The sequence below is a fragment of the Crocuta crocuta genome, unplaced genomic scaffold, assembly GCF_008692635.1.
Source record: "Crocuta crocuta isolate KB4526 unplaced genomic scaffold, BGI_CrCroc_1.0 scaffold70, whole genome shotgun sequence".
Classification (NCBI taxonomy): Eukaryota; Metazoa; Chordata; class Mammalia; order Carnivora; family Hyaenidae; genus Crocuta; species Crocuta crocuta.
Window position 1 is genome coordinate 9479355 of NW_027528417.1, and position 24612 is coordinate 9503966.

Here is a 24612-nt window from a genome sequence, read left to right on the forward strand (position 1 = left end):
CCCCCACATAGGCAGTTTCCTCCACTCCCAAAAAGCAGGCTACTTTTTAGACTTCTTATTCAAGTACATTTTCAGAGTGTCAAAGATTCTCCCAGGTTTCAATGTGGTTATTTTGAAAGGAGCGGTTGTATTTTTTCCACCTGCTTACTAGGCCTTTAGTAGGAAAAAAGGAAATAATACTACCTCGTATTTTGGTTTCAAAAGAATATTGAATAAGGGAGTTACATTAATTATGATGCTGTTGTTTCTTATGCAAGAAGTATTTAACCACATTTTCTACTGAGTTTATATAAACTCAAAATCATATTATCATTAGTGCATAATCCACAATTAGAGCATTTTATGCCACGCAAACAGAAGAGCTATAATTTGTAAGAAAAGCATGTTGCAATGGAAATAATAAGAAATATTAAGGAACAAAAGCTTTGTTAATGTACAAAATATATCCAAGGGTTTAAGACACTCTTAAAATGCAGCCTATTAACTTACTAACTGGATGGCAGTTCACTGTGAGGACTAAAGTAAAAGTTTATTTAATATATAGAGAATTATAGAAAGTAGAGGTAAGAAAGAGTGGCTCTGGTTTTAGGTAATATTTCATCTAATTCATAGTCATTGTGAAGAGCACTTCACCAGGAAAATAATCCTTGTTTTGATCAGATGGGTTTTTTCATTCATACTATGTGTGTAGATCATATGACTATATCTATCTTCTCAGGTTTGTCCTCTCTGCTATCTTTATTAACAGTATGGTCAGCAGGACCAAAATGGGGACAATTGAGGGAATAAAAAAATTAAAGGTATAATAAAGAGACTAAAATATATGTGCGTGGATGGCCAGCTTTGGGCTGGTGATACATTCTTCCCATGGATTTCACTGCAACTTTGGGTAAGATGAGCCCCTCACCCCATTCAAGGGAGGCCACATGCTGACATGCCTGACTCTGAGCCTCTTGCTAAAACCTCTGAGGTGAAGAACATGTTATTTTTCAATGATCTGAATAAAAGTGCAGTCTTTCGTTTTCTCGCACACCTTGACTAAATCTGCCGCATGTGATTATGTGAAGAAGAAACTGCAGTAAAAATGGTCAAAGTTGAAGTTTGCTTTAAGAGACTGAATCATGGTTCTCCGCCATTATGGGTAAATAGTGTTTGGAAAGGTAAATTGTTAGATTTTGATATTGATAAAATATTTTTCAAAGTTCAAAACAAATAACAATAATCAATTTATGGCCAGTCTCTGAGTGCTTAAAATAATTTTGCTTCCACTATTGCACATTTTATGTGCTTGACACTGACTCCACTGAAATTGAGTTCTAAGTGAATTCCTAAATATTAGAGATCATTGTTTGTCATAAAATATGATTTAAAAACTCGATAAAGAAGTGACATCATCTTTTTTTTCTTCCAAGATTTTATTTAAATTCCATTTAGTTAACAGGTAGTGCGGTATTGGTTTCAGGAGTAGAGTATACTGATTCATCATTTACATATGACACTCAGTGCTCATCACAAGTGCCCTCCTTGATGCCCATCCCCCATTCAACCCATCCTCTCATTTACCTCCCTCCAGCAACTCTCAGTTTGTTCTCCGTAATTAAGAGTCTCTCATGGTTTGCCTCCCTCTCTGTTTTTATCTTATATTTCCTTCCCTTCCCCTGTGTTCATCTGTTTTCTTTCTTAAATTCCACACATTTGTCTCTTTCTGACTGTCTTATTTCACTTAGCATAATACCCTCGAGTTCCATCCATGTTGTTGCAAATGGCAAGATTTAATTCTTTTTTGATGGTTGAGTAATGTTCCATTATATCCATACTCTCCACACCTTCTTTATTCATTCATCAGTCAATGGACATTTGGGCTCTTTCTATAATTTGGCTATTATTGACAGTGTTGCTATAAAACTGGAGGGTATGTGCCCCTTTAAATCAGAATTTTTTTTTGTATCCTTTGAATAAATACCTAGTAGTGCTGGATCATAAGGTAGTTCTATTTTTAACTTTTTGAGGAGCCTTTATACTGTTTTCCAGAGTGGCTGTACCAGTTTGCATTCCCACCAACAGTGTAAGAGGGTTCCCTTTTCTCTGCATCCTTGCTAGCATTCGTTGTTTCCTGAGTTATGAGTTTTAGCCATTTTGAAAGGTGTGAGGTGGTATCTGGTATCTGGCAGTAGTTTTGATTTGTATTTCCCTGATGATGTGACGTTGAGCATTTTTTTCATGTGTCTGTTAGCCATTTGAATGCCTTCTTTGGAGAAATGCCTGTTCATGTCTTCTGCCCGTATCATCACTGGATTGTTTATTTTTGGGGTGTTGAGTTTGATAAGTTCTTTATAGATTTTGGATACTAGCTTTTTGTCCTATATGTCATTTGGAAATATATTCTCCCATTCTGTAGGTTGCTTTTTAGTTTTGTGGATTATGTCCTTCTCTGTGCAGAAGCTTTTTTTCTTGATGAAGCGCCAAAAGTTCATCTTTGCTTTCGTTTCCCTTGCCTCTGGAGATGTATCTAGCAAGATCAAAGACATTGCTGCCTGTATTCTTCTCTAGGGTTTTAATGTTTTTCTGTCTCACATTTAGGCCTTTCATCCATTTTGAATTTATTTTTGTGTATGGTGTAAGAAAGTGGTCCAGTTTCATTCTTTTGCTTGTTGCCATACAATTTTCACAACACCATTTGTTGGAGAGATTGTCTTTTTTCCATTGGATAGTCTTTCCTGCTTTTTTGAAGATTCGTTGACCATATAGTTGTGGTCCATTTCTGGCTTGTTTATTCTGTTCCGTTGATCTATGTGTCTGTTTTTGTACCAGTACCATACTGTCTTAATGATTACACCTTTGTAATATAGCTTGAAGTCTGGAATTGTGACCTTCTGTTTTGCTTTCCTTTTTCAACATTACTTTGGTACTCAGGGTTTTTTGTGGCTCCATACAAATTTTAAAATTGTTTGTTCTAAGAAAAATGTTGGTGTTATTTTGATAGGGATTGCATTGGCTGTGTAGATTGCTTTGGGTAGTTTAGACATTTTAATAATATTTGCTCTAACAATCCATAAGCATGGAATGTTTTTCCATGTCTTTGTTTCGACATGATCCATGCAAGTGACTCAAATGCTGTTTTTGTACTTTCAGGTTTTAAATCCATTCTATGTGTTCCAAGCCTTTACCCTAACTTTGTGGCTGTCTCAAGGTTACATTGAATACTCTGTGGCCATCATCATCTTGTCTGTTATCTCCATTGTCTTAAGTGTGTATGATTTGCGACAGGTAAGAGCTAAAATCACAGTTGGATTCTATTTAGCTTATGGTGCACAAGAAGCAAAACCTATGGGATTTCCACTTACAGCAAGGAGTAGCTTTGTGAAACTTAAGTCATAAAGCAAAAAACAAGGGCTTACTAAATGTGAGATCTCAGGAGGAGAGCTTCAGAAATAGCAGGTAGACGTAAATGTCTTTGCAAACTCGGATTATCGACTGAAGGCTGACCTGCTTACAATGTTCAGAAGGACTCTGATGTTGTGTCTGAGAATGGTGGGAAAGAAGGCTGTGATAGATTAATAATGACAGCATAGTACCTTTTGATCATTGCTCATCTTATAGCTATTTAAAGTCTTGCTTTTTAAAAATAATTAGATTTTTTTAAGTTTATTTATTTTGTGAGAGAGAGAGTGAGAAAGAGAGAGAGAGCAAGCATGTGAGCAGGAGCAGGGGAGGGGCAGAGAGACAGAGGGAGAGAGAGAATTCCAATCAGGCTCTACACTGACAGCCAACATAGGGCTTGATCTCATGAAATGCTAGATCATGACCTGAGCTGAAATCAAGAGTCAGACGCATAACTGACCAAGCCGCCATCCAGGTGCCCCAAAATAACCAGCCTTCTAAATGATACAGCAGTGCGTTCTGAAGTAGGATTTTCCTGAATATGACTTATAACTCCACCACCCCTACAAGTCTCAGCTCCCCACAGCATCTTTCTAGAAAACGTTTTGCTACTTTGCTTAAGAGTCATCAGACTGAATCAGGAGGCAACTCCAAAAGGATGTCTCACCGTATTTGTTGCATGTTTCTGAACACTTGACTGTGGAATTAGCTTTGTAGACATGGGTTTGGGGGCTGGGCATTTGTACGGTGCCCTGTGTCAGCCTGTCATCTGTACTGAACTGTTGAAACCATCTAGTCTCAAACTTCATTCTTCATCGAAGGGAACAAAACTTAGATCCACGGAGCTTGTTCCAGATCAGGGTGTGGGTTTGTGACTCAGGGTCAGAGCTTCTGGCCTCTCATAAAATGAAATTCTATGACATGTGCAACATTTCCTTAGCATAAGGCACTTTCCAAAGTAGAGTCACAGCTGGGGATGAAGGTCAAACACATGTGCTGAGAAGAGAGATGAATTCTTGATGTCCACAGAGTGGGCTCTGGGCACAAGTCTGAAAGGCAGACGTGAGGCCTTTACACAAGCCTAACTGAAAGGGACCTTCCATTCCTGTTCTATTTCAGTTACTCAACAATATTAAGTCTAATTTTGGCTCCTTATCTGGTTTTAGATCCTACAAATTTTGAGTTATGAAGTGTTTGATGAGAAATGAAAGAAAGGCAACAGGTTTGTAAAGAGTTAGAAAACAGAATCTAAAAATGAAAAGTTAAATGAACGGAGATACTTTGAGCTAGAGAGTGAGGGCTAAAGGGATTTGTTTTGTTTCTGTTTTTTTGCCTATTTAAAAAAGGAGTACCTCCTAGTGTTTTTTCACAAACTAATTTAAATCACAAAAGCATTAAGAAAGACCAGTCACCTGCCTTTGATGGTGGTTAATCCTTCCTGGTTGGTTCCCAAGGCCTGGGAGAGAGTTACTATCTTTCCGTAGCTCTGGGAATTTGAGCAAAAGCATGAAAATGGACACCAGGACAATTAAGATCTGACTATTCTGCTGAGTCACAATAGGAAACTATAGTGTCCTAAGCTTTTTCCTTAGTCTTTTGATAAAGGTATGTAATGTGAAGCCCACAAATAGAATTTCTAGTTTCTGGGTTTTGAGAAATCTTTCCTTAATAGAATATCTGACTTGATACCTGTAACCCATTCGTACACTTTCTGGTTTAAGTCAAACATCAGTGAATACAGCCCTTCCTCCATGTCCTTCCTTCCACTGGGGAGACATCCGGGTTCTCTGTGCAAGTCACCCGGATATATCAGCATAAACCATGGAAGTGCTCTCAGGAAAAATACGGAACTCTTTGAGGACTTTTGGCAAGGAGATCTTATCTAGTCAAATTCAAAACCTCCCCCTTACGGCTCCTATTTATGTTACTTGATGCTATTATAATCAGCTTCCTCATGTAAGAGGTGTGTATGTGTGTGGGCGTGTGAGTGTGTGTTGATGTTAGAGTTGAGAGAGTTAAATGAAACAATCAGTTTGAATACTTATATTCCTGGTACACAGTAGGTACTCACTAAATGTTAGTTCTTGTTATCATTGATATTCCTGTTGTTGTTTTTATGATTAAAAGTTGGGGAAAGTTGGCAATGGACAGATGGGAGGGGGAGGGGTACAGAGATTGACGGGAATAAGGAAGCAGTTGGGCCATCGGAACAGGGCTGCTGATGACCACTGGCTCACTCATGAGAGTCTCGGGACTCTGTTTTCCTTGGGCTCACTTTCCTCATCTATACACGACGGAGGTTATACTCTACTTTGTAGGTCTTACCATTTTGGGATTCTATCATTTTGCCAGGGCCAGCGATAAGGAATGAAAAAAAAAATAAAACCCCCTTGAAAACTTTAGAACGCTAGTAAGACATTTTCTGGCCCCTGGAAGTCTGAGAGCATGTGCTGCAAATTGGAGTCAATTCCTATTGGGCTCTAATAGTGTCCAACTGGACTTTAGTCCTAAACTACTCAAGTCAGGATGTGTCTAAAGAATAGAAACCTGTTTAAACTACCCTCATCATCAAAGGGATATGTATTATAAATATGTACCAGTAGCTCATAGAACCCAAAGACATAAAGTACAGTGGGCTTTAATAAAGCCTGGAACCCGGGCGCCTGGGTGGCTCAGTCAGTTAAGTGCCCAACTTCGGCTCAGGTCATGATCTCACGGTTTGTGGGTTCGAGACCCATGTCGGGCTCTGTGCTGACAGCTAGCTCCGAGCCCGGAGCCTGTTTCGGATTCCGTGTCTCCCTCTCTCTCTGACCCTCCCCTGCTCATGCTGTCTCTATATCTCTCTCAAAAATAAATAAAACATTGAAAAAAATAGAGCCTGAAACCATGAAGTTGGGTTACTCTCTCCAGCCTCCTCCTATTCCCTGACAGGCATGAAATTCAGTACACGTATTTTGGGGCAAGCACTGCAGCCCCCCTCCTCAGATAACCGAGTACACACACAACTCTGGCGACTTGCAACTAGTCTGTTCTAGGTGGCTCTCTCTTTCCATGGGCACACATAGTTGGAAACCAGTCCATCAGCAAGAATGATGCCAATATATCTTTTTGCCTGGGATCCAAGCATAAGGGCTTGAAGCTGTCTGTCATACTCCGTCAGGAATGTGATCTGAGAGGCAGTGGTACGTCCAAGGTGGCAACCCTTGACCCTTGTGTGTGGATAAGCAGAGAAAAGACTTGCACAGAAAAAGAAGGAACCAGATACACAGTGAGACACAGAGGTGAGAAATATGGAGCCCGGGTGAGAGGGAGAGGGCAGAGAGAACTAGAGAGAGAGAGAGAGAAAGAGAGAGAGCTAATAACCTGCTTCCCATAGCATTTCCTGTTCCTGTTTGGAGCCCTTGGGAGCTCTGGCTTCACTTCCCACCTTAGGTTAGTGAATTGCCCTGCATCTTCACAAATTCTCATGTGCCTAGACCAGGTTAACCAATTTGTGTGGCCTGTAATCAATGGGTCTCAGGTAAATGTGCTGTTAGCACTTGTTATGTTACACCCCCTAGAATGTTTCCACATAGTTCCCCTCACTTAAATACACATTTCCCATTGACACGTTTCTGACAAATTTCAGTCTCTCTGAAAATTCCTTTACAATGTCTATTTTTTTTTTTTTCATTTGAAATGTAGGTATAACTGTCTTTAAGGAAATGGAAAAAAAATAGAGATTTCTGTGTGGGAGTTGGGGAAGGGTTACAGAGAAAACTGGTTTGATTCTACACTCTAGGGGGCGATGTTTCAGTGAGGGAATTACTCAAGATTCCTAAGCTCCTGACCCATTAAATCAAAATATCCAAGGTAACAACAGGAATCTGTACTTTTTCACAGTTTCATGACAGGTGATTGTTATGCATTCTGAAAGCTTAAGAGCTATTGTTCCAGAAGAATCCACCAAAGGACAAATTCAAGCACTAAGCTCCCCAATACATCTATTTATTTATTTATTAACGTCATCATCGGCGGAACATATTTTTCACTCTTTCTACTCTACGATGTACAGGACTACAGGGCTATATGGAGATTTAATTATATATTTATTAATTGGTTTTATTAAAACAAGAGCGTACTTTGCACATTAATCTGGAACTTGCATTTGTCACTTTATAATACATATAATGGTCATCCAGCAAGTAAATAAATAATTTGAGATCATGTTTAAAAATAATGGTGTGAAATTCCACGGTATATCATAATTTACTCAACCATTCATTTATTTAGAGAAAATAGGGGGCTTCCTCTTCAATTTTTGCCACCACAGGTGTGCTGAATCACACAAAACTACAATACAGATGTTTCCTTACATATTAGTGTTTGCATTTTTTTTAGTAAAATAATTGAAAGCCAGGTTGCTGAATCAAAAGATATGTCTATTTTGGATGTTAATAGATACCACGATATTATTTTCTTCAAATAAAATAACAGCACCATATGAGAGTATCCATTTCTCCAGATCCTCACCAGCATTTGGTGTTATCTATTGATGTTTAAAAGTTTTTCATGGGGCGCCTGGGTGGCTCAGTCGGTGAAGCGTCCGACTTTGGCTCAGGTCATGATCTCACGGTTTGTAGGTTCAAGCCCCGCATCGGGCTCTGTGCTGACAGCCAGCTTGGAGCCTGGAGCCGGTTTCAGATTCTGTATCTCCCTCTCTCTCTGACCCTCCCCTGCTCATGCTGCCTCTCTCTCTTTCCCTCAGAAATAAATAAAACATTAAAAAAAATTTAAAAACAAGGAGGCACTAATCTCATTAGCAGTTAACGTTTGTTTCTTTTTAAGTTTTATTTATTTATTTTGAGAGAGACAGATCCAGTCTGAGTGGGGGAGGGACAGAGAGAGAGAGTGAGAGAGAGAAAGAGAGAGAGAGAATCCCAGACTCTGGGCTGTCAGCACAGAGCTCAGTGGGACTCGAACCCAGGAAACCATGAGATCACAGCCTGAGCAAGAACCAAGAGTCCGACTCTAAACTGATTGAGCCACCCAGGTGCCCCTGAAGTTAATATTTGTTAACAAATGCTTATCTGCCCCAAACTGCAAGAGATCTTGTAACATTACACAAAATGGCTCAGTTTGCTGAAACTGTGTTTTTGCACTTTAAATCACAAATCCTCACCAATCAGTATTTCTTTAGCACCATTTGCAACAGGCTCCACCGCCCCCCTCCACCCCCCCATCTGTGTGGGGGCACAGCAGACTCTGAAATGATACACATGTGATTGTGGTGTCCTCCCACCACCTGAGACGGGGACCATCAGGGAGATGAAGTGACTTGCCAGGTAACCGCGGCTACAGATCCCACCCCCGGGGTTTCCTGATTCCACATCAAGTACTTCACTGTCCCATTGAGCAAAATCTCAAAGTGACCTATGAGTTTCCTTGCAGCAAATGACTGATAATTTTATTATGAAAATATTTGGAAAAGGGGCTTGCTAGGAATGGAAGGAGCAGCTACTGCCATTTGCAAATCATGCTAAAAAGTAGCGGCTTTTGAACATTGCAAGGGGGGGTGGTGTTTGCAGGAGTGCAATAAGCTATCTTTCTGCGTCGACGGTGGCCCCAAATCACGCTGCAAAGAGTCACCTTGCCCAAGCCAAGAAACACCCGTGGCAGCCCCTTTCGAACACATTTGGTGCAGGTATGAGTGCAAATTGAGTTGGCACTCAACTGGATTTACACCGAGCCGTGTGCCATACTCCATCGCGGGCTCCACAGGCGGCTGCTAGAAACAGAAATATTCATCTGACCCACAGCGCATTGCCTTTAGCCATGACTGAGCGGGGCTCAAAAGATACCTGATTTAGTGCCCTCATTATCATCTCTGGAGGAAATCCAGCCCCAGCAAACACAAAGACACACAGCAACAGATGCGGGAATAATAACAATATGCAAATTAGGCTTGGAAACTGACCCTGGTCCCACTAAACTGGGATTGGAGAAACCAGAGGGGGCCTAATGAAAATCAGGCGGCGAGCTTCCAAATCACAGCAAGCATCAGAGCACCTGCTTTCTCCTAGCTGGTTGGTTGTCATAGAAACTTGTGTTTGTAGGGTTTCTGGGTACATTAGCTCAGAGAGGAGGCTTACGTTATCCTTCTCCAGTGTTGTGGGGAGAAGTGGAATAATTCAGTTCTATGAAATAAGTATTCGCTGAGGGCCTACTGTGTGATCGACTCTAGGAGTGCACAGGTGGGTACTTGGCTCTTTGAACCACCTGCCTCACACAGGAGACCTGACGAGAAAACAGTTGTGATGGAACGTGACCGGTACATGAATACAGGCAGAAACACAGAGAGCAGAACGATTCCTTCTTTCTGGGGATGGTAGAGACTTATGGAGTGGAGGTGACATTTGAACAGTTTTATGTGAAGGATTAGAAAGAGTTCGCTAGTAGAAAACCGGGGTGAGCATTCCAGGTGATAGCTTGAACAAAGCCATGGAAGCATAGCAGGTTGCACAGAATGCTAAGTCTGATGAGTAAATCCAGCTTGATGCCATAATGATTTTTGAGAGTTACAGTCAAGTTTTATGAACTCACGCTTCACCACTTCCAAATGTGTTGCTCATCATCCTCTTAAGCTAGGGTGAAGTTCTCATGGCAGTCACTAAAAGAGTTTGCGAAGCAAGAAAGTAACGTAAAGAAATGTATAAGGAAGTTATTTATCTTCTTAAATTTGGAAAAATCTATTTTCAAGCACTTTTGGAGAACATATTCATCAACAGAGAAGGCTTGAGAGTCAGATGAACCGGGGTTTTACTGTCAATCTTAGTACTTAGTAAGTAAGTTACTTTAACATTTTCAAGACCCTGTTTTGTTTTTGTTTTGGTGGCTTTTTTGGTTGTTTTATTTTGTTTTATGTACATTGGAGACTGTAATATTTTCATCACAGGATTATTTTGAGGAGTAAAAAAAAACAAGCAATACATTCCAAGTGCTTACAACAGTGCCTGGAACATAGTAGTTGCTTAATGTTTCCAACTGTCTAATAATAATAATAATAATCTAAACCATTTATAAACCCTGGGTTATTTCTCCCATGAAATCTTGGAGGGCTTTGAATAAATCTCTGATATGGAAAATAAATCAGTATCAGACATGTTGAGGTCTGAAGGAGCTTGAAAACGTGATTCAGTTTAATGGCATTTGTTTACAGAGGGAACAAGTAACTTATAAAATGACATTTCCTATATACGGGTACGTGGCTGGTTAGTGAGTAAACCTGACCCGTGACTCAGGGGTCCTGAATGAATCCAGTGTTCCTGTCACAGAACCATGGCTGCCCTTCTCACTATTACCCATCAGTAAAATGGGAGCCCCAATAGGCAGGCCTCAGAAAGTCAAGTTAGGGCAATGACTATGTACCTAACAAACAACAGTATCACTTCTTCCACTCAATTGATCCAAAGGAGTGAAGTGTTGCCTTTCAGGAAAAACTGAAGTAAACAATAAACTGTTCTTGTATAAATAAAAACACCAAATGTATTAAGTTCTCTCAAGAGGAACGTTGTGTAATTGTGGGTAATGCTTATCTGGTGACGTTGGCTACATTAAAAATCATCAAGAGGGCAGATAAAAATAATTTGCTCTAGGGGTGCCTGGGTCAGTCAGTTAAGTGACCGACTTCGGCTCAGGTCATGATCTCACAGTTCGTGGGTTTGAGCCCTGTGTCAGGCTCTGTGCTGACGACTCAGAGCCTGGAGCCTGCTTTGGATTCTGTGTCTCCCTCTCTCTCTGCCCCTCCTCTCTCTCTCTCTCTCTCTCTCAAATAAATAAACATTTAAAAAAATTTTTTTAATTAAAAAAAAGTAGAGCTTGAGCCTTTGCCCAAAGCAGTTTCAGCTGTGATGGCAGGGGTGGTATTTACCATATTGAGATCATGTGGTTTTCGGGTTACGGACTATCTGATATTTAAACGTTGACTTTGAATTGGTAGCAATCAGTGAAGCTGCACAACCTCGTGGAGGATCACAACAAGGTCCAGGTTACGATCATGGTAAAGGGCAAAGGTAAGTGATATGTTCCGCCGCCTTCAGCATCCTAATATTTCAGAGTGGAATCGGTCCCGTTTGTTACTGATTATTAGTTGAGGAGAAAAGCCTTTTCTAATTAAACCCATGGCGGGGGCTAATGTAAGGCAAATAAGACTTCTAAGCTGCAAAACGTAAGGAGGAAAGATCACGCAAATGCTGACCTGCATTTCCAGGACCCAGATGGTGAGCACATCACTGAATTTTGTACACTGGGTAACTTGCATGCTTCATCCTGACTGAACCATTTTGATCTGCTGCCTTAGTCGTGTCCAATTCCCTCTGCCTTCCCATATTTCACTCATTTGAATGTAGCTGGTTAGCCTTCTTGAGGCTTTTTGATTTCCCCAACTAATGACCCCAAACAGACCTTGAATTCTAACATTTCTTTTTTCATTTTTTAACTTTTTAAAAAATGTGTATTTATTTTTGAGGGACAGAACATGAGGAGGGGAGGGGCAGAGAGAGAGGGAGACACAGAATCCAAAGCAGGCTCCAGGCTCTTTGCTGTCAGTACAGAGCCTGATGTGGGGCTTGAACCCACGAACTGTGAGATCATGACCTGAGCCGAAGCTGGACGCCCAACTGCCTGAGCTACCCAGGCGCCCCTCTAACATTTCAATCTGTTATTCAGAATCCAGACCCAAATAATGCTTGTAAATGGCCAGCTGGACTCGGTATTTGCTCTGACTTATCCTGGGTTGGGGGGCGGGGGGAACATGGTTCTCTGTAAGGAGTAAGGAGCTGCACCCCAGGGTACCAGAAACTGGATGGTTCACACCAGACCCCAATCCAAAGACAGAATATATCCTAGGGGGTCAGGAGCCTAGTCCAAGCAAGTATGAAGCATTAAAGGGGCACTACTCCCATAATCGGTACCCTTGAGTATCTTCTGTGAGCAGAGCTCTCTCCTAAGTACTAGAATCAAGATGGGATCTTGTTGCTCAGCTAATCCTTTCCTATGGCCCTGGAAGACATTCCCTAATCCTGGTTTCTGTGATTTTGCAAATCAGTGGCAAGGAGCTGGAGCAAATGAGCACGAGCACACAGGGTAGCTCTTGGGCAACAGGTTGGTTAAGAGTTCTCAGCCACCCGTGCACTCTTAAGTGAAAACAGGAAAAGATCAGTCAGTCATGGAAACTTTGTTGCTGTGTAGGTATGCAGAAGCTGGAATCCCGTCTCTTGGTTCCTGGAGATATTCTTATTCTCCCAGGAAAAACCTCATTGCCATGTGATGCTATTCTGATTGACGGAAGCTGTGTGGTGAACGAAGGCATGCTCACAGGTAGGCCGTTGTCGCGGGGCCTCTTCTGTCCTGTCCAACATCTCATCCAAGAGTTGGCAAAGCAAAAAAAAAAAAAAAAAAAAAAAAAAAAAAGAGTTAGCAAAGCAGATCCACGTATCCTTACCTGCCTGATATTAAGATATTGAAAGATAGGTGAGGTCGACCCAGCTAGGCTATTCATGCAGACAGAGCTCCATAAATGCAAATAGGCTACATTTAGTAATATAAGAATCCAATGACAATAAATACAAAATTAGAAGGAAAGTCCAACATATGTGATTGGTTAATTTCCTGATGGGTGGGGTGAAGAGTGTCCTTTGGTTCAGAGGACAGTGAGAGAGACTACTTGATGCACGATGTCTTCATGAACACGAGCATGGTTTATACACCTATCCAAACAAAACACAACCGGAAACCACCAACTCTTATTTTTTTAATAGTTTATTGTCAAGTTGGTTTCCATATAACCACCAACTCTTATAATCGGCAGGATGCAGAGATTTTATCCATCGCCGCTCTCTGTAGATGGAAAACTGAGCCCCAGTTTTCACTGGAAGAGTATTGAGTTGACCCTTCAGGGAAAGGCAGTGTAACATCCTTTAGAATTGGGTTTCCAGTTGATCCTACCAAGCAGAAAGCCAGTTTTCTTGTAACAGAGGTTTGAACTATCATCCTTGCTCTCATTTGTACTTTGTAAAGTTCACTTGAATTTGCGTAATTAGTAAGACACTATTTATAAAATATTCTTTAGGCAAAACCAAAACACCTAGGACATCATAACGAGAGAAGAAGAAACTATACAGTAACACAAAAATAGAAAGTATTTGTCTTTTGTGCTTACAAATTGTTGTATCTTTCTGTTCCCAAGTTGCTGAAGACTGGAAAAGACACACACACACACACACACACACGTGTGCGTACATACACACATACAACTTTTTCACATCACCTAAACGTGAAGAGAATCATTATTGATTCCTAACTTGTTCAACAGAAGCAGATTTCGTATTAAAAATGGGTCTGCTTAATTTAAAATTGAGACAAGAAAATGCAGTAAACATAAATATGCTCAGTGTAATTACAAAATGCCCCGTTAGTGTGCTGAAATCTAACTGCCTTATAATGAGAGTGATGAGGATTTGCATACTGATGCTATCTTTCATCCTGAATGTTGCCACAGTACCCGAGGTGCAAACCTCAAGCCCAAGAACAACTGTCTCACATTTCCCGGCAACCTGACAGTGAAGAAAGGCTCCTCTCATTGGCAACAGAGCATGACTGTGAGAAAAAAGGGGAAGACAGATCGCAGCCTTGACTCCCCTGGGTCTACAGACTGGGGTGCTTGGTTCTTGCCTTACTTCTGAGGAAAACTCAGAGGAAAAAAATGGTAGAAATGGTAAACAACGCCACCTTTCAATGTGCAAAATGGACCTAAAATGACCCTATGGAGTAAGTGGCTTTCCTTAGGTCCATTTCTAGAAAAAGAAGGTCACCAGCATTAATATCTATGTAACCTACGTACTGGTAAAAGTCAGTTTTAGAGACAGACACGTACAACAGAAATACATATATTTCTTTCTCATTATTTTTTTTCGGAAAGATCTAAGTACCACCATGCTCTAAATACTTTATTACATAGCCTACATAGATCTGCTCACTCGTATACACATTTGTAAAAAGGATCCTGACTGAACAATCAGATTATGCTTAGATTCCTGAAACTGCGTTTGTCTTCCTAGAGCATTTGTCCGTGACTGTGACTCAGGTTTTTTATTCCCCGTGTGCAAAACAGTCCTTTGCATATCTAGAAGTCTGTATTTATTTAGAAGAGAAATTGCAAATTCTCCAAACATCTCTAGAGCAATTTATGTTTTACAAATAACTTTCATATCTCACTCATCACAGCAGAAAACAAATTAGGAGCTATTCTAATGCCCCATTTACAGACAAGGAGACCCAAGTGACCAGAGACCAGACTGCCCAGTTAGCCAGTGTCAGGACTGGAGGTGGTATTAGCTCCCAGACATGAGGGACCACAGGAGTGAGGAAAAAGAGGATTCTAAGAGGGGTAGAGCTGACATTTTGTGTGCCTCCTCATCTTTTTCTCTGTACTGGAGAGTCGCGCCCGTAGTGCATGTCCATTGCTGGGTCTTCTTCAGCCTCCTCTCCTTAGCCTCACCCTATTACTGGAAGCTCAACTATGCAAGAAACTTAATTGTCTAACTCCACTCTTAATTTTTGCTCCAAATCTTGCCATCGTTGAGAGGAAGCAGTGTCGTGAAGTATCTAGTCTAAGTCAAACAGTTGTCTCCATAAGCTAGCAGGTTGCCTGACCCAAGTCTAGCTACTTGAAGTTGTGCAGGGCACTGGGGAGGTGGGTCTGGTCTATGGCAGCTCTCCTTTCTGTGGCCCCCACTCCACTCTGGGCTTGGGAAATGTCCCAAGCCCATTTCCCTGCCAAAGGAGGCTTACTGATGCCTCTTGCTCTGTTTTCACAAACTTCTAGAATGTTTCCTTACCCTACTTTGGTGCCAGCCCCTTCTCCCAAGGGCACACAATATCTAAGTTTCCTTTGGATTTTCTTCCAACTCCCAATCCAGGGATTTTTAGCTAGAAAAGTAGTAGAGGGAAGGCAGCATGAACAGGAATTCTTATTCTCAGATAGTCTCTAAAACTCATGGTCAAAAAAAGTCACGAATGACGTGTAAAACCCAGAAGCCAGCTCTCAACTCTATCCCTTCTGCCTTTGAAGGTAATGGGTCCCTTCAAGATCTAGCGTCTCATAAAGTGGTCAAGAGGCAAAGGGGAATACTGTGGGGGAAATTATATTAATGTTTTGAAATTTCTTTTGGCACAAAAGCCATTTTTTCTTATTTCTTATATATATTAGGCACTGTGCTAATATTTTACATATATTATTTCATTCAACCTATGACTCTATAAGGTAGGAGAATCTAAGGCCCAGAGAGGATAAGAAATTTGCCTAAAGTCACACAGCTTAAAAGTGGTAGAGTGGCTATTTGGATTCATTTGCTCATTCATTCATTCATTCATTCTACAAATGTATATTAGTTACTATTCTGGAACACTCTGCTATGTGCTAGGGATACAGCAGTGAACAAGTGAGATATTATTCTGCCCTCACAGAGGTGAAGTTCTAGTGGGGAGGTAGAAAACATGAACACAGGTAAATGACATACATTTCCAATGCTTATAAATTCTCTGAAGAAGTTAAAACACTCAAACCCAGGCCTTTTGACCTGGGAGCCTATGCTTGAAACTACTGCCCCCTCATTCTCTTAAAGATATTATGGGGGGAGTGGTAGTATTCATTCACTCTGCCACAATTGCCTCCTTTTCCCTTTACTCATAGAATTAGTGATGGATTTGAAACGTGTGTGTGTGGAAGGTACACAGAGATCCCAGCTGGGCACAGAGAAATTTTCCTACATGGTAATTTCCCACTTACATCCTGTCAGACAAACTTATAATGGTTTGATAGGCCAGTCTGTTCCCTCTTCCTTTTCCCTTTCCTCCTGTCTCTCACTTCTTTTCTTTCAGTTTATTCATTTGTCCATCCACGTATTCAATAAAGGTTCAGAAGTGCCTCCTCTGCGCCAGGTACTGTGTTGAATGCTGAAGTCACCGAGACAGATGAGGGATGGCCACTGCCCTCAGACAGCTTACAATCTAATGACCCCAGAAATATAAACAAAGGAGGACATGGCATTTCAGACACTCCTTCCATGCGGAAGCAGTGGCTCACTGGGGACAAGGGAGAGAAGCCCACCTCACAGCAGCCAGGACTTCTGGGTCCTGGAAGCCAGTTGACATTGGCAATGAGTGTTCTTCCTTCTAAAATGCTCTCGAGGCTTCTTAGAACTCTGTACCTTTGTAGGCAAATTGCCCTTTCTTGAGATTCCAAGAAAGGCCAAACATGAGACTCCTTATTAATATGTGAATAGCGTAAAAGAGACTTGAAAGTCATTTCTGTGTAAAATCATATCTGATTTGAATGTTATCTTTGGAACATTATCTCCAAATGACTTCCAGCTCTGGTTGATTGAATGTCTTCTGCCTGCCACCAATGCCATTGGCTGTGTGCACAGAAACGATCCACTAATATTAGTCTATGAATATATTATGGATTAATATTCAGTGATTCATAGGCAGAAAAAAATGTTAGAAATTATCTCTAAGAATCTGCTTTTACAAAGGTTGATTTCAAAACAATGTGGTACAATGATTTGGAGATTTGTCAAAAGGTTCTATCCCTTTTCCAAAGCCACTTAGAACACAACTGGTCAATCCAAACAAAGGATAAATATCATAATTTTTATTTTTTATTTTTCTTAAATAGTTTATTGTCAAGTTGGTTTCCATATAACACCCAGTGCTCATCCCCACAAGTGCCCTCCTCCATGCCCATCACCCCCCTTCCCCTCCCCCCACCCCATCAACCCTCAGTTTGTTCTCAGCACTCAAGAGTCTCTCATGGCTTGCCTCCCTCCCTTTCCCCACTATTTTTCCCCCTTTCTTCTCCCCCATGATCATCTGTTAAGTTCCTCCTAATCCTCCTATACGTGCAAACATATGGTATCTGTCCTTCTCTGCCTGACTTATTTTGCTCAGCATAACACCCTCAAGTTCCATCCACATTGTTACCAATGGCCAGATTTCATTCTTTCTCATTGCCATAAACATAATAATGTTTAAAGAGAATGAGTTAGAGACAATGTCCGGCTAAAGGAATTTCCTGAGAATATTCACGATCACTAATACAAATTGTATGGCTTCTTATACCTTGGGATGTAAAAAATGCACCATGCAGAAAACCAGTTTTGAAAAACCAATCATAGAAAAACCTGGGTAATTGTTTTTATTCAGTTCATCCAGGCATTCAGCAAAAATAAGTCTTTTCAAGCTATTACATACCAGCAAGGAAAATGAGGAATATGAAAAGTTACATATGCAAAGTCCTTGCCCTCAGATATTACCTAGAAAGAGAGAGGGAATCTAAATTCTGTAACTATAATCAATATAATATGATTTCCAAATTAGAAATATGACATGTCATTCTGCTAGTTGAACATTTAGCAAAAGACTGATGGAATTTTAAATTCATTCTAGTGCTTTTTAAATCTGGAAGCAAGGAAGTGTTATTAGCATTTTTAGTTTGTTTCTGAAATGTATCCTTTTGAACTCTGAGCTAATTTTGTGTGTGTGTGTGTGTCTTAAATACCCTGTTTTCCTGCCATCAGGGAAACTAGAGGAATGGTACCAGCAGAGAATGGGAGGGAACAATAGTATATGCAAGTGGCCCAGGTTAGCTGGAGCGTATAGGAAATAGTGCCAGTGATGCTCAGATTGTGGTGGCTTTGAAAATCTACCCAAAGGGTTTGCACTTGAGATCCCTCCGAACCTTACCCTCTGTATCTCTTCATCTGGCTATTTACCTATATGCTTTATCATATCCTTTAACAAATTGGTAAATGTAAATATTTCCCTGAGTTCTATAAGCCACTCTAGCAGATTAATTGGACCCAAGAAGGGGGTTGTGGGAACCTCGGGTTTATTAGTTAAAAACACAGGATTTGCAATTAGCATCAGAGGTGGGGTGGGAGCAGTCCTGTGGGACTGAGTCCTTAACCTGTGGGATCTGATGCTATCTCTAGGTAGACAGTGTCAGACTGAATTGAATTGAATTGAATTGTAGGACAACCAGCTAATGCCACAGAATTGCTTGTTGTGGGAAAACCCCCACCCATATGGCATCAAGAGTGTGTGAGTGCAATAGTAGCATCATAGCAAAGGAGACACATAGGAGGAAGGACTGGAGGTTTTTTCCAACTCAAGAGGTCAAATCAGATTGTGGGTGAGATGCTTTTTCATAAAAAAGGAAATATTAGTTCTACCATAGACTCATATTATTATTATTAAAATGGTTTTCACGTCAAGGAGCTAAACGCTTACAGGTCATCCATTGATAAGGCAGCCACCACGAGATGGTGACTGCCTGTGAAGCCTTTGGGACCCAAATGCAGGAGTCCAGGAGTTACTTGGTGAGACACACTCCTGGAGAAAAAGCAGTAAAAATTGGAGAATCAGACCATAAGAGGGCAGAGCATGGGAAGAGGAGGAATCAAAAGTGATTCTGAGACTATACACCTGTTACTCAGCAAAAGGGTGATACTCTTTTTCTAAAGAAAAAGTCACAAGGATGTTTAGTGGTAAAAATATTAGTATGGGGGTGCCTGGGTGGCTCAGTCGGTTAAGTATCCAACTATTGCTTGCGGCTCAGGCCATGGTCTTATGGTTTGTGAGTTCGAGGCCCACAGTGAGCTTTCAGCACAGAGCCTGCTTGGGATCTTCTCTCTCCTTCTCTCTCTGCCTCCCCCTCCTCTCTGTCTCAAAAATAAATAAAATAAACATTAAAGAAATATTAGTATGGATTTTAGATATGTTGACTTGAGGATGCTAGTGGGAAATCCAGGTTGGGATGAATAGCCCACCATTGGGAAATAGAGAACAAGAACACAGGAGAGAGGAAAGATGAAGATAGACATTATTGATCTAACTCTTTAGAAGTGTTAATTAATGAGAATGGAACTGAGATCATCCAGAAAGAAACAAGAGACGCCCTGTCTTGTTATATTGGTTTTTATCTTTCACTGCCAGCTCCGAAAAGACAATGAAGAATATTTAACAGGTTTTATGAAGAAATAACTTCTCATTCATCTCTGTGCTTCTGGGACTGCTTACCTCCGCCCTTACACTCAATGTCCCAAACATACCCAGCCAACTTTAGTGCCCAGAGCACAGCATGATCTGTCTCTCTCTTCTTCCAAGAACACTTTATTTTCCTCCTTAATCTCATTGGCCTCATTTCCTTTTGAGTTTGTCACCTATTAATTGTTCTGGAAATGTTTCCTGGTCCTCTGTTTGGGTTAGATCTTCAGATCAGCCAGTAAGACTACCAAAATTCTTACTTTATTGTATTCTAATTTATTATTTACTGCTACTTCCTGGCTTGACTCCCTGGGCTTTCTGAGAGCAGGCTTTGTATCTTGTTCATTATTGTATTCTCAGCACCTAGAACAGTGCCTGGCACAGAATAAGGGCTTAAAAATATTTGTTAGATGAATGGATGAATGAGTAGATAAACAAGTAAATAAAAGGCTAATAATAATAGCTATATACCTGCCTTATAGCTCCTTCATTACCTCGCTTAGATATGGGCTTAAGGAACACTTGAAGGGACAATTAAGTGAAAACTACCTTTGATAAAATGGCCTGCTTTTTAAATTATAACAGCAAACCATGCAGACCAGGACTGGAAAATATAGGTGGGCCTTAAATAAATATTTGAAATATAATGAAGTATACCACTGTTTGCATCACCAGCTCCTTGAGAAATCATCTGACCCAAGGGGTGGGAGTCAAGACCTGAATAGCTGTGGTTTGTATACTTTCTTGAAACTGTCAAGCACCAGCTCTAAATAACTACCTGAGTTCATACAGAATCAACAAAATAAAATCTTCTTTAGGAGAAAGTATACCTGTCACAAAGACGCCACTGCCCCATACGGAGAACACCGTGGCCTGGAAATCCCACGGCATGGAGGACTATCGGAAACACGTCCTTTTCTGTGGGACAGAAGTTATCCAGGTCAAGCCATCTGGGCAAGGGCCGGTGAGAGCAGTTGTTTTACAAACAGGTTAGTAGATTCCACTTTGGTAAATTTTGTCCATGTTTAGAGGTGGGGGAGTTGGATTGGGGAAATGTGATTTAGGATTATGGCATTTGCCACATTCTGGAAATAGCCATAGTTGTTTCTGGTTAGATCCTTATGATTCTAAGTTGCTGCCATTTCCAACGTAACGGGTTCATTGTTACAACCCTTGTCTAAGATGAAACATAAACAGAGATGAAAGACATTGCCTCAAAGGCAAGACTATGTTCTTGTTTGTTTGTTTTTTATTGTCCACAGGCTTCTTTTCTCTTCCCTCTATGCCCACTCTAAGTGATTACCAAGAAAAGAGTTCCAACATTATCACTTGAGGACTTTTTCCTTTCAAAGTGCTGCTTGTTGGCCTGTTATTTCAAGGTCCCTGCTGGATACCTCCATGTGGGTTCCGTACAAACACTTCAAAGTCAAGGCATCTAAAGGACGTGTCCTCCGCTTTCTTTCTTTTTGTTTTTTAATGTTTTTTAATTTATTTCTGAGAGAGAGAGAGAGAGAGAGAGTGAGCGTGATCAGGGGAGGGTAAGAGAGAGAGGGAGACACAGAATCCGAAGACAGTCCACAGGCTCTGAGCTGTCAGCACGGAGCCCGACGCAGGGCTCGAACCCACAAACTGTGAAATCATGACCTGAGCCGAAGTCGGACGTTCAACAGACTGAGCCACCCAGGTGCCCCTGTCCTCCGCTTTGTGTTAACAGCATCGCCATCTAGCCAGTCTCCACATCACCTTTACCTCCTCACTTTCTCCTGTACCAAGTAGGACACCGCATCCTGTCAATTCTAGAGATGGTTCCAGAGTCCTGTCTCCCTCTCTTTCATCCCTGCANGCCCCTGTCCTCCACTTTGTGTTAACAGCATCGCCACCTAGCCAGTCTCCGCATCACCTTTACCTCCTCACTTTCTCCTGTACCAAGTAGGACACCGCATCCTGTCAATTCTAGAGATGGTTCCAGAGTCCTGTCTCCCTCTCTTTCATCCCTGCAGTTGGTGTTCTGTCCAGGCCTTTCATCCTCTCCTGGCTAACAATTGCAACAGAAATATTCTTTCGACTCTTCCCTTTCAGCTTTTGCCTCAAATCCTTGGTCTTGTCTTTTTGTTCCAACTCTCCCTTGATCTGCCACCAAGTCACATTTCCAAAACATATTTCGAAGCAGTCTGTACACACCATGCTCAAAAACTTTTCAAGACTCCTAATGTTACTTCCGGTCTTTCACATGACATCATACAGCCAACACCACCCCTGACCTGTGTTTCTGCCAGCCCACATGTGCACAGATCCAAAACACACTTGCACTTTATCGTCTCTGTGCTTTAGTCTGTGATTCGATTGTTTTACCTGACTTTCTTTTAATGAAAAAATATCAAGTTTTGCTTCAAAGAGGTCAGTGGGCATGACCACTGATGATGGTTTCTTCATCTTAATTTTTATTATTTTCTCCAGCTAGATTGGCTTAGTGCTTTCTCTTTGTCCTTCCTCACCTTGTTCACTGAAAACAAGGCTTTGCGGTTCCATCAGCAGAACTCCCAGCGATTGCCCCATTCATTGCTTAAGGCAAAGGTGGTCATGGGCTCATCAGCACTGCGTGTCTGCACCTGGTTGTAGGTGCAATCCTTCTTCTTGCATTTGCTGCACTGGAAGAGGTCAGTGGTCTCAGCCATCTGGTGCTCATGGATAGCCTCCTGGGTCATGGCATTCCTCAATTCCCTCAGCTCATCACTGGCCATTTCCTTGGCCATCATTTGGCAAAGAGCCCAGCAGAGAGGGTCCTGCTGAGCACATTCCTCCTCAGGCTGGGCTTCCTGGGGTCCTTGAGGTTGCTGATCCGGCTGAGATATTCTCTCAGCCTGCTGGTAAGCAGGAGCTAATGAAGAAATCATGGAAATCATCTTATCTGAGCCTGTAAAATTCTGAGGCAACAAGTTAGAGAAAGCTCTGCTCCTTTTCTGCAAAGCCTGCAAAGCTGCACTTGAGGGGACTGGATGTTCAGCAAGCAGTAGGATTAAGGCATGGCTTATACAACAGTGACTCATATCTAATAGCCCCCCTCTTTTTTCCAATAACTTAGATATTAATGAGTATCTACTAAGTGCTATTCCCTGAGGGCTAAAGAAAAAAAACTGTGAGACAGTCCTTGCCCTTAAAGAAGATTGTGGTCTACTGCAGGAGACAGGTGGATTTAGAGCTAACTAAACACAGAAAATTGATAGATGTCCTATGATTGTTATGGGGACTCCGAAGAGGGGGAGAATTTAGTTTTGATATGACATGTGGGAGTAGAACTCTGGAAATATTTATTTGATGAGGTGGCATTTTGAGCCAAGCCTGATGGGGGGGAAGGATTTAGCCAATCCTAGCTGAAAGCTAAAAAGACATGCTAACCTATTTCTATAAAACACAAAAGAAGGACTGCACTGGGGTTTTCTAAGAGCAGTGGGAAGTTAAGAGATAAGTCTAGCAAGATAGGAGTCCACAAGGTTGACAGGATCTTGAATGCCATGCCTAGAAATTTGAGCTTTATTATAAAAAATTGGGGGGTTCTGGAAGGTTTTTGGGCATAAGAATGACATGATCAGAGGCATACATGTTTAAGAAATTAATTGTGTTGTGCTTTCCTTTTGTCTTCATTTTCTGTTATTTTCAGCACATATTTGAGCTTTAAAGTCTTCTTCTCTTAGCAGCTCATCTTCTCTGGTGACTACATCTGCCAGTTCCCTAGTCTATTCCCCAATCTCATGCATGCATGAGTGAGGAGCTGCACTGTGTGAGCCACTGTGGCACTGGCTCCCAGAGCAAGAGAAATTGAGCAGAGCTAAGTGAATACCACTTGTAGGGATAATAAATGTAAATATACTGTTCGCAGTGATGTTTTCATTCCATATTCGAAAGATGCCATTAACCAATTCTTAATTCAATGCACACCATTTTGAGTTTGGGAGTAAACTGTATTAAAGGAACTTACTCCACCTGTGATTATCTTCATGCAGGTTACAATACTGCCAAAGGGGACTTGGTGAGATCCATCCTCTATCCCCGGCCTCTGAACTTCAAACTATACAATGATGCCTTCAAGTTTATAGTGTTCCTGGCCTTCCTTGGAGTTGTGGGTTTCTTCTATGCCCTCGGTGTATATATGTACCATGGAGTAAGTACTGGGGGTAAGGCTTTTTAATGACATGGCTTTTTCAAGGAACCTCACCTAACTCAAAAGGGTTAGACAAGGTTATCTCTTAGCCCCATCATTCTGTAAGTCAGTTCTGTCCAATAGAACTTTCTTAGATGATGGAACGATTCTATACCTACACAGTTCAATTTGGTAGCCCTTAACCACATGTGCTTATTGAACGCTTGAACTGTGGCTAGTGTGACCAAGGAAATGAATTTTCAACTTTACTTCATTTTAATTATTTTTAACTAAGTGAACATAATTTAGCAGTTTGATTTTTTGATTAATTTAAATTCAAGTGGCCATGTGTAGTTAGTGAAAATTGTATTGGATGGCACAGCAATGAAAAGTTGCAACTTCACAACTTCTTTCACCATGTGGATGGGAATGAGAGGGTACTGCACATGTGGCATTTGTGACACCCAAGCCCAAATATCCTCAGAGGACATACGTGTTTCTCAAGTCTGATAGAATGGAGGGGATTTAGTTAATCAGATCAGGGAGGAAGAAGGGCATACTAGTTAGAGTGAGAAAAGGACAAAGGAAGAAATTCAGATGGGTCTTCTAGAACCACCAAGCATCTGAGAGGTAAAGTCTAGCAAGGTGAAATGGGTCACATTGAAGGGGATCTTGAACAGCATGCTAGAAATTTGAATTATTTGAGAATGTTGAGATATTTGAGCGTGTACATTGTCTAAGGCCCAAGATACCATGCACCCATTGAGTTGCTCTGTGTTCTTTTAGGTTCTAAAATAGAATTGAATGTCCACTTTTACAGAAGTATATGCTGCATGGATCCCCACTTCTTTTTAAGCTTCATAGTGTCTGGTTTCATTTGAAAATCCCTCTTAGTAGTTGTGATAGCTGGAGAAGGAAGGGTTCTCACAAGTGACTTCGGAGATCCTTTCTGATCCTGAGAGTCTGATTTTTTTTTTTTTTTTTTTTTTTTTTTTTTTTTTTTTTTT

The 24612-nt window shown here is 41.1% G+C and overlaps 1 protein-coding gene across 1 annotated transcript in view; it reads left to right on the forward strand.

Moving 5' to 3' along the window:
• Positions 1-24612, forward strand: part of ATP13A5 (ATPase 13A5) — a 100445-nt gene that overhangs the window by 20409 nt on the left and 55424 nt on the right. Inside the window, exons 7-11 of the mRNA XM_077754365.1 lie at positions 3133-3267; positions 11360-11432; positions 12610-12738; positions 20286-20456; positions 23469-23626. Of these exons, the coding sequence (XP_077610491.1) occupies positions 3133-3267; positions 11360-11432; positions 12610-12738; positions 20286-20456; positions 23469-23626 (666 nt within the window). The remainder of the gene's footprint in view (positions 1-3132; positions 3268-11359; positions 11433-12609; positions 12739-20285; positions 20457-23468; positions 23627-24612) is intronic.